The following is a 17,517-nucleotide window of genomic DNA, read 5'->3' as shown; positions in this document are numbered from 1 at the left end:
ACCTAGGGGTCAATTTTCCTGGAGCCGTCAGGCGGGGTTTCAGGCGTGTGGGGGTGGGAAATCGCAATATTAGGGGGTCGCGACCCCCCCCCCCCCCCCCCGGCTGATTCCCCGCCCCGTCCGACTTTCACCCCGGCGTTTCAATCCAACCCGAGTCAGTCCCGCCCGCAGCAGGCAGGACTGGTCTTTAGGCACCCTAATCACCAATAATTGGCATCTATAATGCCATTTTAAGGGGCCCTTGCTACTTTCAGCCTTTTCCCACGCTAAACACCGCTGATGAAACCTGGCGTGAACAATATCGGCTCGCTTACTTTCAGCTGCAGGTCAATCAGGAAAGAAGAGATTTAATCAGACAGCATTTGTAGGTTGCAGGACCTTGTTGTTTCAGGCTTGGGGCAACTTGTTCAAGGCTTAGGCACAGCTGTGGAAGTTGGAGCCTCACACACTTCTCGGCACCCTCACTCAGGCGCTTCCTCAATGGAGGCATCTACCAGAAGTATGGGAGGCCTTTTTTCCCTTCCCTTCTTGCCATTAGAGGATCTCCAGCAGCAGAGGCGTCAGCAGCAGAACCAGGAACAGCAGCATCAGCAGAAGGAGCGCCAGGCTACTGCTCAGTCACCTTGCTGCGCATCAGGGGGCCATGGGGACCCGTACCTGCACTGGCAGTCCTACTCAGAAGGACTTCCATGAAGGTCTGGTTTCTCTGTTCAATAGATGCCCATCGCTCCTCAAGAGATGTCATTCTATTATGAACACTCACCATGTTTTCCATACCCTGGCGACTTATCTCCTCCATGGAGGGTGCCAACCTTTCCATGGTGATGCGTTCATGCGCCAATGACTACGCAAAGGCTCAGCTCATCTTCGCTATGGACTCCTCCATTGGCTCCACACTCGCAGCGACCCTAGAGACAAAACCTGCCAGAGACCCCTGCATCTGTGCATGGAGTTCCATCACCTCTGATCTTACGGATGGACCCAGAGGCAGAGGGTCGACATGCAGCTGAGCTGAGCTGGCAGAGTCCTGCGCCCTCTGACAAGGACTCTCCACTGCTGTCCCTGTCTCCACAATCTGCTGATGCTCACTTGTGAGCTGTGAAACACCAGGTGACAACACTACTCTATGTCCCGAAGGTCCCCCCGAGGTGTGAGTGTCTGCGCTGGTGCTGGGTGCGCTTACTTCTGCTGACGCTGCGCCCTCAGAGGCTGGAGCTTCCTCTGAGGAGTCTGGCTGCATAGCCTCTTCCTCCTCCACAGTGGGGACGGGGGCTCTGGATGGTACTGTGGGGGAGTAAAGGAAGGAGTTAGAGCTGAAATGCCAAGGTTCTTCTGGTGACTCCCAGCGAGCTGACACCTGCATCCATGCAGCCTTGGTCTCAGTGGGAGGCTTCTTCCTCCCTGACCTAGGGAAGAGGACCTCCCTGTGGGCCCTAACCCCATGCAATAATGCCTACAGTGAAGCCTCGTCGAATTTGGAGGCAGCTCTGGGTCTGGCACTGGCCACAGCTGCTGCAGGCTCCTCTGCCATCCTGTATGATTCGTTTGGAAGCCTTCAGAGGATACAGTGCTTGCTGTGGACCTTGAAAGCACCACGAATGATGACATCATACTGTGGGGCTTTCTGACTAGAAATGGACAATTAGCAAGGGTTCCCACATGCTGGAAATGAATTGGCCAATTGAGGGAAAATTGCTTCGATGTGGCAGACCCATTTAGATTCGTGTGGGAACCCCACATTCGGGGAACCCGACAATTCCCCGCACCTGCGGGAAAATCGTCCCCCTAGCCTCTGACCTGCTCTTGTTGCCACAGTATTTATGTGGCTGGTCCAGTTAAGTTAATGGTGACCCCCAGGATGTTGATAGTGGGTGATTCGGCGATGGTAATGCCATTGAATGTCAAGGGGAGGTGGTTAGACTCTTGCTTGTTGGAGATAGTCATTGCCTGGCACTTCTGTGGCGCCAATGTTACCTGCCACTTATCAGCCCAAGCCTGAACGTCGTCCAGGTCTTGTTGCATGCGGGCATTATCCGAGGAGTTGTGAATGGCACTGAACACTGTGCAGTCATCAGCGAACATCCACATTTCTGTACTGGAGAAATTAATGGGACTAAGTGGCGACAAATCCCCTGGACCTGACGACCTGCATCCTAGGGTTTTAAAAGAATTAGCTGCAGGGTTAATGGACAGAAAACAGAGAGTAGGAATAAACGGGACTTTCAGGTTGTCAGGCTGTAACTAGTGGAATATGGCAAGGATTACTGCTTGGGCCCCAGCTATTTACAATCTATATTAATGACTTGGGTGAAGGGACTGAATGTAACGTATCCAAGTTTGCTGATGATACAAAGTTAGGTTGGAAAGTAAGCTGTGAGGAGGAAGCAAAGAGGCTGCAGAGAGATATAGACAGGTTGACTGAGTGGGCACAAACGTGGCAAATGGAATGAAATGTAAAGTTATCCACTTTGGGAGGAAAAACAAAAAAGCAGAATATTTTTTGAATGGTGAGAGACTGGGAAATGTTTGCACTCAGAGGGAGCTGAGTGTCCTTGTACATGAATCACAAAGTTAACATGCAGGTACAGCAAGCAATTAGGAAAACAAATGGTATGTTAGCTTTTGTTACAAAGAGATTAGAGTATAAGAGTAAAGAAGTCTTACTACAATTATACAGGGCATTGGTGAGGCCACACCTGGCGTACTGTGTACACTTCTGGTCTCCTTACCTAAGGAAAAATGTAAGAAGTCACACAACACCAGGTTATAGTCCAACAGCTTTATTTGACCCCAGTCCAACTCCGGCATCTCCACACCATACCTAAGGAAAGACATACTTGCCTTAGAGGGAGTGCAGCGAAGGTTCACTGGACTGGTTCCTGGGATGAGGGGATTGCCCTATGAGGAGAGATTGAATGGACTAGGCCTATATTCCTTAGATTCTTTAATTCTCCGCTCCACTCCCACTCTGACCTCTCCGTCCTCGGCCTTTTACACTGTTCCAACAAAGCTCAATGTAAGCTCGAGGAACAGCACCTCATCTTTCAATTAGTCACCTTACAGCCTTCTGGACTCAACATCGAGTTCAACAATTTCAGACTATAACCTTGGCCCCATGTTTTCTTTTCTCTCGTGCATGACAGCTGCTGATGATTCTGCCATTGTCATTTACAACTCATCTAGAGACATCTTTTGTTTCTTAACTTGTCCCATTACCATCTCCTTTTGCCTTGCACCATCATCCCTTTTGTCTTTCAATCTCTCCTGCCTTCCATCCTATCACAGACCTTTCCTTTGTTCTTTCCTCCCCTTCCTCCTTTCCCTGCCCCACACTTGCTTAAATATCTGTTACTTCTCCAACTTTGTCCAGTTCTGATGAAGGGTCATTGACCTCAAATGTTAACTCTGTTTCTCTCTCCACGTTGCTGCCTGACCTATAAGGAATTGGCTTAAGGACAGAAAACAGCGAGTTGTGGTAAATGGCTGTTTTTCAGAGTGGAGGATGGTAGACAGTGGTGTTCCCCAAGGGTCAGTGCTGGGGCCACTGCTTCTTTTGATATATATAAATGACCTGGATATTGGAATACAGAGTAGAATTTCTAAATTTGCCGATGACACCAAACTTGGGGGTGTGGCAAACAGTGAGGATGATAACGAATCGACAGGACATAGAAAGGCTAGCAGAATGGGCAGACAAGTGGCAGATGGAATTTAATACAGAGAAGTGTGAAGTGATGCATTTTGGCAGAAGGAACAGGGAAAGGCAATATACACTTAATGGCACAATTTTAAAGAGTGTGCAGGGACAGAGGGACCTGGGAGTTAATGTGCATAGGTCCCTGAAGGTGGCAGGACATATTGAGAGTGGTTAACAAAGCATTTGGGATCTGGGGCTTCATAAATAGAGGTATTGAGTACAAAAGTAGAGAAGTTATGCTGAACCTTTATAAAGCGCTGGTTAGGCCACAACTGAAGTATTGCATCCAGTTCTGGTCACCACACTTTAGGAAGGATGTGAAAGCCCTTGAGAGGGTGCAGAGGAGATTTACCAGAATGGTTCCAGGGATGGGGGATCTTAGCTACAAGGACAGGGTGGAGAAGCTGGATTTGTTTTCATTAGAGCAAAGGAGGTTGAGGGGTGATTTGATAGAGGTGTACAAGATTATGATGGGTTTGGATAGGCTAGACGAGGAAAGGCTGTTCCCACTAGTTGACGGTACAAGGACTAGGGGACACAGATTTAAGGTTTTGGGCAAGAGATACAGGGGGGATATGAGGAAAAACTTTTTTACGCAGCGAGTGGTGAGGACCTGGAACTCGCTGCCAACGGAAGTGGTGGAAGCGGAGACACTCAATGTTTACAAGGGGAGACCGGATAGGCACTTGTGGGAAATAAACTTGCAGGACTGCGGGGATAGAGCGGGAAATGAGACTGACTGGATTGCTCTACAGAGAGCTGGCATGGACTCGATGGGCCGAATGGCCTCCTTCTGTGCCGTTATGACTCTATGACCTGCTGAGTGTTTCTAGCATTTTCTGTTGTTCTATATTCTTTAGCGTTTAGAAGAATGAGAGGTGATCTAATTGAAACATATAAAATTCTTAAGGGGCTTGACAGGGTTAATGCTGGGAAAATGTTTCCCCTGGCTGGGGAATCTAGAACACGGGGTCACAGTCACGAATAAGGGGTCAGCCATTTAAGACTGAGATGAGGAGAAATTTCTTCACCCAAAGGGTTGTGAATCTTCGGAATTTTCGACCCCAGAGAGCTGTGGATGCTAAGTCATTGAGTATATTCAAGACAGAGGTCGATAAATTTTTGGAAAAGAAGGGAATTAAGGGATATGGAGATAGTGCGGGAAGGTGGAGTTGAAGTAGAAGATCAGCCATGATCTTATTGAATGGCGGAGCAGGCTCGAAGGGCCAAATGGCCTACTCCAGCTCCTATTTCTTATGTTCTTTCTAATACACATTTTCATCTAATTTCCAATTTATGCTAAAAAGTTTATATTAACTAATAATTTGAATTAAGCACAGGAAAGTGGGAAACTGCTAAACTTCTAAGAAAAAATGGAATTATCAGATAATTTGAATTAAGCAACTTTGAACTAAGAGGAGTAGACTAGCGAGCACCTGCCATAAGTGTCACATTCACTTCTTATAATGCTTGCCAGTCACGTCTATTTTTAATCACACGTGTCTGTCACCCTTAAGCTATCCCTATCTATTATACTTGCCTCCCATTGAGCCCTCCTGGCTGTATCAGCAAGGCAACTGGTATTTGAAGTGCCAACTTGGCTCAGTAATATTTTCAATGGAGCAGAAGAACCTTGGTGTGCAGGAACACATCAGTAAAGATTGCAGCATGGTAGATAAGGCCATAAAAAAGAAACCAAATGTTTGTTATATCTAGAGACATGGGGGAGGAATTGAGTTGCGCCCCCTTTGGGGCGCTAACTTCGCCTGGGTGCTACTTTTAGTGCCCCGGAAAAATTAGCGTCCCCGTGGCCGAAATAGAGTGGCAGCGCCCCAAGAGGGAAGCGGGGTGCTACTGGAAGCGCCCCGCCTCCCTCTTGGGGCACTGCGAGGGAATTCTGCGGCACGTCGCACCGCGGTATTGCAGGCCTTCCTCCCTTCTTAAAGGGGAGGGGCCTTGCGCATCGCAACCCGGGGCCCAGCTGGGCCACCGGGGATGGGAGTGCCAACAAAAGAGCCCAGCACTCAAGAGAAGTGCCGGGCTCATGGAGCGCAGCCGGCACTCCGCGGGGGGGGGCGGGTCAGGAGACCGGGGATGGCAGCGGAGGCAGGTGCTGGCAGGCGGCCAGCAACAAAAATGGCCGCCCAGCACCTCACCTTTAAATAGCGCCACCCCGGCTGCAGGCAGGCCCGTTGGACATAGCGTCCGGCGGCAAGTCAGGGAGCGCTACCGAAGCTCTTAAGCGGGGTGCTGCGCACGGCGATGACATCATCACCACGGGGCACTAACGGTTACTGCCGCCGGTAACCTCCCGCTGAATTTCGCAGGAGGCGTTGACGGCCCCGCACCCGGGCGCGAGTTGCTTTGCGCCCTGTTAGCGCCAAACAACCGAATTTTTCCCCCTATAGGATACAAAAGCCAGGAGGTTAGGTTGAATTTGTACAAGGTCGTAATTAGGCCATAGTTTGAGTATTACGTGTTATTTTGCAAACCTCATTATAGGAAGGATATCAAAGCAATGGAAAAAGCACAGAATAGATTTACTAGGATGTTACCAGGGATGAGGGATTTCAGGGCATGAAAGGTTAGGGCTTTCCTCACTAGAGTTGAGAAGGTAAAGGGTGACCTGATAGAGATCCTCGATTTTGAAGTGATGGATTGTTGCCACTGGTTTGTGAGGTGGTAATGAGAGAAGGCACATTTAAGACAATTGCAAAAAGAATTAAAGGGAAGGTTGAAAAAATTAGTTGCACATATTGTGGTTAGAATGTGGAATTCCTTGCCACAAACTTTTGTTGAAAGAGTCCATCAATTCTTTAAAAAAAATGAGATGATTACCTGAATATTAAAAGATGTGAGGAGCAAGCAGGGAAGTGTGATTAGACTGGGTGGCTGATGTGGATAAAATACCCATGTAGACCTGATGGCAGATTTCTGTGCTGTAACATTATATAAGTTTAAGCAGTGCTTAATTAAAGTATTTTGGCTCACTATAAACGTGAGATTTTTGACATAAATAAGGTCAACTGCTGTATTTTATACTTTCCTTTTTTTATTGATTTTCAATAAAGTACATTTACGTGATGTAAATCTGGGGAATCAAATCAAATCAAATCAAATCAACTTTTATTGTCATTGTTAGTGCACAAGTGCAGTACAACGAAATGTAGGCTTGCGGCTCCCGAGAGAGTACATTTAGATTAAGACATTTAAACATTCAACATACATTAACATAAACATAACCATAATAAAGTGCATTGGCAGATGTGTAAGAGTTGCACTGGTTCCCTGGTTTAACTCCAGCTCTCCGCACCCCCATCACTTCTGGGATTTTTCACCAGAAATGCTAAGAATGTAGCGTACATCTGCCCTAATGTGGGTGGGTGTATAAAAAACTTGCTTTTGAACTGTAATCACAGATTTGGTAGGCAAATACAAGAGTCAATTTGTGCACTGCAAGATCCCACGAACAGAAACAAGATAAATGACCAGATCATTTATTTTTGGCAGTGTTGATTGAAAGATAAATGTGGACCACGACACTGGGCGAGCTCCCCTGCTGTTCTTCAAATAGTGCCACAGGATCTTTAATCTTCACCTGAACAGGCAGACAAGGCCTTGGTTTAACGTATCATCCGAAAGACGGCCACTCCAACATTGCAGAACTCCCTCAGTGCTGCACTGAAGTATCGGCCTAGATTATGAGCTCAGGACTTGCAGTGGGACTTAAACCCACCACCTTCTGACTCTGAGGTGAGAATGCGATCGCTGGGCCAAGGCTGACACTCAATGACACACAAATGATGAGAATACATCAACCATTTCCTCTCATTTATGCCCTAGCACTCCAGACAAGTGATTGCATAGTTTAAGGCAGGATTTAGGGTAATTTTTGAAAAAAAATCGAAAACTATTTGGGGCTGGTCCACAGGCCACTAGCATCAAGTATTCAAGATCTACCGGATTGGTCCCTATCCCACCCCCCAGCCCCCACCCTGCTCCTCAATCAAGGCAGGATTTTCATCAGGAACCCACCAACAATATTTAAATTGCCCTGACCCTGGAAAATCGTCCAGCGTCAAGAACACAATGCTGCGGAGGGTGCAGTTTCCCTTCCCCTCCAACAACTATACAGGGGATTCTGCTGCAGCAGAAAATCTTTGCCCAATGGCTATATTACTTTTTTTTTAAGTGAAAACTAAAAATAAATCACAGAATAATACATTCATAGGATAACATTTACAGTGCCTTTGGTTGTGTTTTTTAAAATTGGAACTGCAGCGTCTAAACCTGAATGATGTGTAGTTTTATATGTGAAAGCTCCAGTTTTTACAGTTAAGGGTTGCCCTGATTGCGTATAAAGTTTAATTCTGTTTGAGCCTCGTGCCGTAGCATTTTTTAAATTCCAACTTCCTAATAAATGTGCTATTCTTATATGCTTCCCTTTTTCTAGGCATTCTTTTGGCATTCCGAAGCCTGTGGTAATGGAAGTCTAGAGTCTCAGGGTGCGTTGGGTTTACTGTACCTCACTGGGCAAGGTATCCGTAAGGACGCACAGTCAGCTTGGGAATGCCTGAAGGCAGCATCAAGCAGAGGCAATGTTTATGCTCAGGGTCACCTAGTTGCTTACCTTTACAGTCGTAAACTGTACCATAGTGCTGTTGAACTTGCTCAAAGGTAATGAGAATTAACAATCTAATTTTTCGTCAACATAACCATACAGAAATGTAATTGTGCCTAGGGAGAGCCAAACTGTCCCCTGGAGAGGAGGACCAATGAGTCAGGGGCAACTCCACTTTCCTGATCAAAGCAGCTCAAAACATTGTAGGTGAGCTGGTAGGGTTATATGGAAAATTTAATTTAAACATGCTGAGAATGGCATTATGCAGCAATCGTTGACATAAAAATCCATTAACCTGCAGTTTTGTTTGAATCATTCCTTTTGTATAATTCGTTTTTATTTCCTCTTTTTTGGGCAAAATGGTACTCTCTCTCTTTTTGTTACTTTCTCCATGTCACCAACTGGGTCTTCTCATGCCATATATAACGTGCGACCAAAAGTGTGGGTACATACCAGCTGTTGAGCCTCTGCCAATGCTGTTCCAAAATTGGTCACATGGGAGTTTAACTCCCTCTGATTACTTTATTTAGCAGGCTGCTTAATGCATTCACGTTAATGTCCTGACTCTCCTATTTTAATTCAGTCTACTCATCTATTATTATATATATAAAAGGATCGTGGTGTCTGTCTGTGTGTATGTCCGGGCATCACTCAAAAGTTATAGAGCGTACCTACACACATGTTGTATCAAAAGAAAGCTTATGATTAGAGGAGTGTCATAGGCATGTTTACTTTTAGTTCAGACAAAAATTGTTCGGACAGTAGACAAAAAACGTTCAAAAAACGGGAAAAAATCCGCTCATTAGCGGTTGACCAATCCTACCGCTCATTAGGGCGGGGCGTTTCATGGTGTTTGTGGGCGGGGCCTAATCCTTCAAACTGCCGTTAGTGAGGTGAGTGGCGGCCATTAAAGACCGGCCAGGCCTGAAGCTAAAAAAATGGTAATGGAGGTGAGGAAATTGTTCATTCATTAGTATTGATTCAGGAATTTCCCTCTCTCTCTCTCTCCTTTCCCCCCCTCTCTCTCTCTCTCTCTCTCCCGAAGCGGGAGTACACCCTCGCGGCCATCAGGCGCCATTCCCTCCTTCCTCCCTGCCCAGCGAACAGCAAGCTGCGGCTAATCGTCACAGGTGAGGACGGTGTTTGTTGTTGACGTTGGGCGGCGGTCCGGAGCGGGATCTCAGCTCGGGTGACTCGGGCCGGGCCTCAAGCGTGAGCTCAGCTGGGGTGACTCGGGCCTGGCCTCAGGTGCTACGCCGCGCACGGGGACTCTGGGCCTCCCTGTCTCTCTCTCTCTCTCCTTCCCTCTCTCTACCTCTCTCCTTCCCTCTCTCTCGCTCCTTCCCTCTCTTGCTCCTTCCCTCTCTCTCTCCTTCCCCGCAATGTCAATCAACGGGGCACTCGGGCCAGCCCTCAGGCGCTACGCCGCGCACGGGGACTCCGGGCCTCCCTCTCTCTCTCCCCTTCCCTCTCTCTCCCCTTCCCTCTCTCTCTCTCTCTCTCTCTCCTTCCCTCTCTCTCTCCTTCCCTTTCTCTCTCTCCTTCCCTCTCTCTCCTTCCCCCTCTCTCTCTCTCTCTCTCTCCTTCCCCCCCTCTCTCTCTCCTTCCCCCCCTTCTCTCCTATCTCTCTCTCCTTCTCCTTCTATCCCTCTCTCCTTCCCTCTCTCTCTCCTTCCCTCTCTCTCTCTCTCTCTCTCTCCTTCCCCCTCTCTCTCTCTCTCTCCTTCCCCCTCTCTCTCTCTCCCCCTCTCTCTCTCTCTCTCTCCTTACCTCTCTCTCCTTACCTCTCTCTCTCTCTCTCTCCTTCCCCGCAATGTCAATCAACAAGGCACAGGGCCAGACTTTGCACCAGCATCATAACAACATGCCCTCAAAAAACCCTCAGCACCGCCGGGCACTCCAGCTAGTTTAAAATAAATGGGTACTGACTGTGTTAAAATAGCACAGAGATAAAATTAACATAAATGTGTTAACCAATGGGCTAAACATAGCAAAAGCAAAGCATTTCTATAGAGCTGCAATTTGTGATTTGCTTTTGCTTATTCAGAACTTGGATATTTCTAGATATTTATACGGCATGTGACATGTGGCATTTTATTCATAAATTGGATTTATTAATCCAGCAATGTAAGGCTGAGTGACTGTAATTGTTTAATCATCACTTTATAATTAGCACCATCTTCTGTGTCTAGGTTTACAAGATTTATCTGGTTACCATCTATTTGAGATTTCCACTTAATCAGAATGTTGGTGCATTGTTTGTTGTTTATTGTGTTATGATCTTTTTTCAAACTCATAATTTGTCTCAAATTTACACCAGGGTTGCCCAATATGACAATATCCCGTTAATAGCGAAAGAAACTGATTGTCTGCCAACTTACATAGTAAAGGGTATCGCCATGGCTGCTTTCTACTACGGCAGATGTCTACAGTTGGGCTTAGGGACAAAACAAGATGAAGTAGAAGCCAGAAAATACTTCTGCAGGGTAGGTTCTAAAAATGTTGTTACAATGAACCAACAGATCACCAACACAAGTATAATTTCATCCTAAATATGGATTTTTTTCAGTATGAGCTTTATCAGAATGTACTGCCCATTGAGTAACTGATGAGAAATCCCTTCATGTGACAAATCCTGCATGACTCCAGGCTGCTTCAGTCATATTGACCTGTCCCACAAGTGAAGTATAAATTAATTACTTCACTTGTCTTTTTGGGTGTGTGTGTGTGCATAATTTCAGAAACAGAAAATGATAACTTCAGCATAATTAAATTCACCTGCTCGCTCCTGTTCCTCTTAATGTGCCTGAGCTGCATAAACAACCTGGTTTCAGATCTCTGCCAATGTTGCTGTCGCTAGGAGGTGCATGTAAGTGCCTGAGCAATGGCTTTTTTTGAAATTTTCCTTCCCGACATAGGGAGGTGCCTGAACTCCAATTGATGTCTATCCACGGCAATGATGCTAAGACCAGCAGAAAATGGAGTTGGGAGATCAATCTACATCCCACATTAAATGTCCCATATAGAGTCATAACGGCACAGAAGGAGGCCATTGAGTCCGTGCCAACTCTCTGCAGAGCAATCCAGTCAGTCCCATTCCCCCGCTCTATCCCTGTAGCCCTGCAAGTTTATTTTCCTCAAGTGCCTATCCAGTCTCCCCTTGAAAACAATGAGTGTCTCCGCTTCCACCACTTCCGTCGGCAGCGAGTTCCAGGTCCTCACCACTCGCTGCGTAAAAAAGTTTTTCCTCACATCCCCCCTGTATCTCTTGCCCAAAACCTTAAATCTGTGTCCCCTAGTCCTTGTACCATCAACTAGTGGGAACAGCCTTTCCCCGTCTAGCCTATCCAAATCCGTCATAATCTGGTACACCTCTATCAAATCATGCCTCAACCTCCTTTGCTTTAATGAAAACAAAATCCAGCTTCTCCAAACTGTCCTTGTAGCTAAGATCCCCACATCCCCAGAACCATTCTGGTAAATCTCCTCTGCCTCCTTTCAAGGGCCTTCACATCCTTCCTAAAGTATGGTGACCAGAACTGGACGCAATACTCCAGTTGTGGCCTAACCAGCGCTTTACAGAGGTTCAGCATAACTTCTCTACTTTTGTACTCAATACCTCTATTTATGAAGCCTAAGGTCCCATATGCTTTGCTAACCACTCTCTCAATAGGTCCCTTCAGGGACCTATGCACATTAACTCCCAGGTCCCTCTGTCCCTGCATACTCTTTAAAACTGTGCCATTAAGTGTATATTGCTTCTCCCTGTTCCTTCTGCCAAAATGCATCAAATTACTCATCGAGTATTCTAGCCTTGCCCTGCGCCTCTAAGCATATACAGTATCACATTCTTTGTCCCTAATAGGCCCCACCCCGCCTCTTACTACCCGCTTACTGTTTACGTGCCGGTAGAAGATTTTTGGGTTCCCTTTTATGTTACCCGCCATTCTACTCTCATATTCCCTCTTTGCCAATCTTATTTTCATCTTCACGTCCCCTCTCAACTTATTGTATTTGGTCTGGTTCTCCCTTGAAGAATTCACCTGACATTCATCATACACCCTCCTTTTTTTTGTTTCTCTCTCTCCCTCGTCATCCAAGGAGCCCTTGCTTTGGTTCCCTTACCCTTCCCTCTTGTTGGAATGTACCTAGCCTGTACTTGGAACATCTCCTCCTTAAAGATCACCCATTGTTCCCTTACAGTTTTTCCTGTCAGTCTTTGGTTCCATTTTACCCTGGCTAGATCCTTTCGCATCCCATTGCAGTTAGCCCTATTCTAGTTTAGAAGTTTCACTCTAGATTGTTCCTTGCTCCTCTCCATTGCTAATCTAAATCTTAAGGTACGATGATCACTTGTACCCAAGTGTTCTCCCACAGACACTTGGTTGACATGGCCCACCTCATTCCCCAGCACCAAATCCAGCAATGCCTCCTTCTGACGAAAGATCATCGACCTGAAACGTTGACTCTGTTTCTCTCTCCACGGATGCTGCCCTGGCCTGCTGAGTTTTTCCAGCGTTTTCTGTTGCTATGCCCCCTTCCTAGTTGGGCCAAGAACATACTGGTCAAGGAAATTCTCCTGAACATATTTCAGAAACTCCTCCCCCTCCTTTCCCTTTACCCTAGCATTATCCCAATCGATATTTGGGTAATTAAAGTCTCCCAATATCACCACTCTCTAGCTCTTGCATATCTCTGCGATTTCCCTGCATATTTGCTCCTCTACCTCCCTCTCGCTATTTGGAAGCCTGTAGAATACCCCCAATAACGTGATCATACCTGTTTTGCTCCTCAACTCTAACCAAATGGATTCTGTCCTTGTCCCCTCAAGAACATCCTCCCTTTCCAACACTACAATGTCTTCCTTAATCAGCACTGCCACCCCACCTCCCTTTTTTCCTTCCCTATCTTTTCTGAACACCTTGTACCCTTGAATATTAAGTGCCCAGTCCTCACCGTTTTTAAGCCACGTTTCCATTATTGCCACAACATCATATTGCCACACGGCTAATTGTGCTTGTAGCTCACCAACTTTATTCATCACACTTTGTGCGTTTACGTACATGCATTCTAAACCCATTTTTGAATTTTTCGTAGTCTTTCTTAGTCTCCTATCTAATATGGTACTACTTCCACCTCCAGCACTACCTTTCCCTCCAGTACCATCCAACACACTCACACTTCCATGCACCCCATTCCTCCCCTCCACTCCTACATGCTGGTGCCCATCCCCCTGCCAAGCTAGTTTAAACCTGCCCCAACAGCACTAGCAAACCTCCCCGCGAGAATATTGGTCCCGGCTCTGTTGAGGTGTAACCCGTCCGGCTTGTACAGGTCCCACCTTCCCCAGAAATGGTTCCAATCTAAAACCCTCCCTCCTGCACCATCTCTCCAGCCATGCATTCATCTCTTCTATCCTCCTATTCCTGTACTCACTAGCGCATGGCACTGGGAGTTATCCAGAGATTACTACCTTTGAGGTCCTGCTTTTTAATCTCTTTCCTAGCTCCCTATAGTCTGCCTGCAGGACCTCACCCCTCTTTCTGCCTATGTCGTTGGTACCGATATGGACAACGACCTCTGGCTGTTCACCCTCCCCCCTCAGTGTGTCCTGCAGCCGCTCAGTGACATCCTTGACCCTGGCACCAGGGAGGCAACATACCATCCTGGAGTCACGTCTACGTCCACAGAAACGCCTATCTGTTCCCCTAACTAATGAATCCCCTATCATTATTGCTCTTCCACTCTTCTTCCATCCCCTGCCCCGCCCCATGCAGCTGAGCCTACCTGTGGTGTCCTGGCCTTGGCTCTGACTGCTTTCCCCAGAGGAGCCATCACCCCCACCAGTTTCCAGAACTGTGAACCAGTTATTGAGTGAGTTGCACTCTGTGGATTCCTGCACTACCTGCCTGGTCCTCCTTCTCTGTCTGGTGGTCACCCATTCCCTCTCTGCCTGCACATTCTGAGGCTGCGGGGTGACCACTTCTAGAAACGTGCTTTCCAAGTATTTCTCAGCCTCGCGGGTGCACTGTAGTGACTCCAGCTGTCGCTCAAGCTCCGAAACCCGGAGTTCGAGTTGCTGCAGTTGGCGACACTTCCAGAAGCGCAAGAAGCGTCCAGGATTTCCCACAGGATGTGCAAATCACGGGACTGAGCTGCCCTGCCATGCTTCTATTTAGCAGACTATGGAGGTAATTTAACAGAAATAAACTTAAGAAACACTCGACAGCTACCCACCAATTAGCACCTCCCTCTATTAGATAGGCTAAGAACTACTTAGCAAAAATATACTGAAAACAGAGCAAAAAAGACTTACCACAAATACGCACCCGATACTCACCTCTCAGCTCCCTTGTGCCAGCGACACCTTTGAATTCTGTCGTCACTCCTTCATTGTGTCGCTTGCCGACTGTCTCCCTCGCAGATGGTCCACTCGCTCAGACTCTCGGGTCTCTGCTCCGTGCTGCCTTTATCCCCCGTCTCCGACTCCGTTCCTACCGCAGGTCCGCTCACTCAGACTCCCAGGTCTCTGGTCTCTGCTCCGTGCTGCCTTTATCCCCGGTCTCTGACTCCGTTCCTCCCGCAGGTCCACTCGCTCAGACGCCCAGGCCTCTGCTCCGCGCTGCCTTTATCCCCGGTCTCCGACCCCGTTCCTCCCGCAGGTCCGCTCACTCAGATATCAAATATCACATTTTTTTCATGTTGAGAGGAAGGAGGTTGGCATTATTTAACATCTTACTATTGAAAGAGGAGAATGTTTGATTGGCTTTGCCCTTGTGGAAAGTTAGAGTACTAAATTTCTTGGACTGAAGCTATTGTTGGTTGACTGGATGTATTGCCGTTTGGACTTTTGCATCGGAGCCAAAATAGGAGAAGATACTGCACCTTTTATCTTCCAGGATTTTTATGCTAAGCGCATATTTATTAATCGAATGTGCTAGAAGAGGGGGGCTGATAGCAGCACAGCCTGTCAGAATACACTAAATTGTCACCTTCAGCAACTTCCCAATTACCTAACAGATTTTAACTAAACTTTATAAGTAATTTTCTGTACTGTTATTGTGGCAATGTTGTGCGTCCCAGCAAAAAATCCCAGCCTCCGATAGTTTACTTGGAGATCTATGTTCAGTGTTCTGGAGCACATTTATTTTTAACTTGTTCTTGGAATGAGGGCGACACTGGCAAGGCTGTATTTACTGCCTAACCATTCCAAGTGTCGCGTAGTATATATTATTGCACTGCTGAAAAGAAGAAATATCTAACCTGACTGTTAATGCTTTTTTAATCCAAGGCAATTAACATGGATCGTGATATAGCAGCTGACCTGCATTTTCAAGTTATAATGGAAAGAATTTAAGAAGAGGCCATTGTGGTGAAACCCTTGAATAGACTCTGCCCTGTGGCTTATTGTTACGACAACTAGGTATAGTTAAGCAACAGTTTTTCATCATGTAGTTAATGCCACGTCATTTTGGAAACGGGAAATTGCAGATCCATCACTAAGTCCTGAGTAAAGAAGGCTTGTGATTCCTGGAAAACATCTTCAACTCCTTATTACTAGACAAGCATGAGTTTGGGCTTCACAGAGCTGAGCCATCTACTCATCTCAAACTTCCAGAGTAACAATTTAGACCATATCAGATTTTTGTCATATATATTTTTAAAAAATTATCCTGCAATACTTTAACGAGGTCTTTTGGCAGTTTTTGCTTAAAAAGACTTCTGACATGTTAACAGACAAGGAGTCCAGAATTGGAGTTGACCCATCCATTGATTTATAATTAACATCTTAAAGAATTTCACGGAGGCATAATCAAGAAAATGCAAACCAAGCCAAAGGAGATATTAGGAGTGTGGGCTAAAGCTTGGTCATAGAGCTGGGCTTTAAGGATGGCCTTAAAAGCAGAGGGTTAGGGAGAGAATTCCCAGACCTAGACGGTTGAAGACATGGTCAACAATGATGGGGCGAAAGAGGGAGAGGCACAAGAAACATGAGTCAGAAGAATGGAAAGTTTTGTGGGGGGGAGACGCGGAATTGTGTAGTGCTTGAGGCGACTTGCAGAGATAGGGAGGCCTGGCAATGGAGGGATTTAAACAGGAGGATTAGAATTTTAAATTTGAAGCACTGGGGACTGGGCCTCAATATAGGTCAGTGAGAATAGGGGTGATGGGCAAGTGGGATTTTGTGCAAGATTGGCTGGGTGGGGGTTGAGAAACCGGCCAGAGAGCTTTATACAGTCGAATCTCGAGGATGAGGATTTCAAAGGCGGGCGGGCTGAGGTAGGGGCAGAGGCGGAGATGTTACGAAGGCGAAATGGCAGCCTTTAGTAATAGACATTATGTTTACACGGGGCTTTTCAGAACAGTAAGACAACAGGTCCTGTATTTTATGTGTTTAAACATTGAAGACGATGTGCAAGATTATGTGATGTCAGCAGCAATACTGCCACACCACATTGATGTGCACTGAACTGGAATTAATATGGCTATCATCTTAAGTCTTTTCCACTTCAGGATTTGAGCTCACAATCTAGACCGACAACTTCATTGCAGGGTTGAGGGAGTGATTTCAGATGAGACATTAAACAGAGCCCCTAATTGCCAGCTCAGGTGGGTGTAAGTGATCCCATGGCACTATTCACAATGTCCTGGTCAGCCAACGTGCTTCCCTCAACCACCACTAAAAACATCTCGTGTTTACAAGACCTTGCAAAATTGGCTGCTGTGTTTGTCTACACAGCAACAGCTTGCACTTCACTTTAAAATGCTTTGGGTTGTTCTGGGCAACTGATAGAACTTCTCTATAAATGCAAGTTCTGTCTTAACCCCAGAATGCGGCGGATTCTTCTGAGTGTTTCTTCTCGCAAAATCATCAAACATGTATAGAAATAAAATGTATTTATGATATTACATGGCATTGTCAAAAGACTAACATTGGGTTCATTTAGCTGATATTGACCAACAGCTGGTAGCTGTGGGACTCCCCAATGGTGCTTGGCAGGAATATATTCAAAACAGGAAAAACTGCAGTGTCAAAATAAAGGAAAAAACAAAACTCTCTCCCTCACGATGTGCATATTTAGTTTATTAGTACAATATACACAAATGGACATAGCATAAGAAATAAAACAAGTGAATTAGAAACACAAATTCAGCTTAAAGGGCATGATGTAGTAACTGGGCATAATTGGGAGCTAAT

At 46.3% G+C, this 17,517-nt stretch overlaps 1 protein-coding gene across 2 annotated transcripts in view; it reads left to right on the top strand.

The window, feature by feature from the left end:
* The window catches only part of lrp2bp (LRP2 binding protein), a 91,691-nt gene extending 74,463 nt beyond the window's left edge, over positions 1-17,228 (top strand). For both annotated transcript variants that reach the window (XM_085981361.1, XM_085981370.1), the window contains exons 8-10: positions 8,151-8,374; positions 10,639-10,804; positions 15,610-17,228. In XM_085981361.1, coding sequence (XP_085837487.1) covers positions 8,151-8,374; positions 10,639-10,804; positions 15,610-15,675 — 456 coding nt within the window. In that variant the 3' untranslated portion in view covers positions 15,676-17,228. The remainder of the gene's footprint in view (positions 1-8,150; positions 8,375-10,638; positions 10,805-15,609) is intronic.
* Positions 17,229-17,517: the final 289 nt, after the last annotated feature.

Source organism: Somniosus microcephalus, chromosome 1 (genome assembly GCF_052327205.1).
Source record: "Somniosus microcephalus isolate GS21.2 chromosome 1, FLI_Smic_1.0, whole genome shotgun sequence".
NCBI classification, from domain to species: domain Eukaryota; kingdom Metazoa; phylum Chordata; class Chondrichthyes; order Squaliformes; family Somniosidae; genus Somniosus; species Somniosus microcephalus.
The sequence above is the reverse complement of the archived record's forward strand: the minus strand, read 5'-3'. Positions and strand labels throughout refer to the sequence as shown.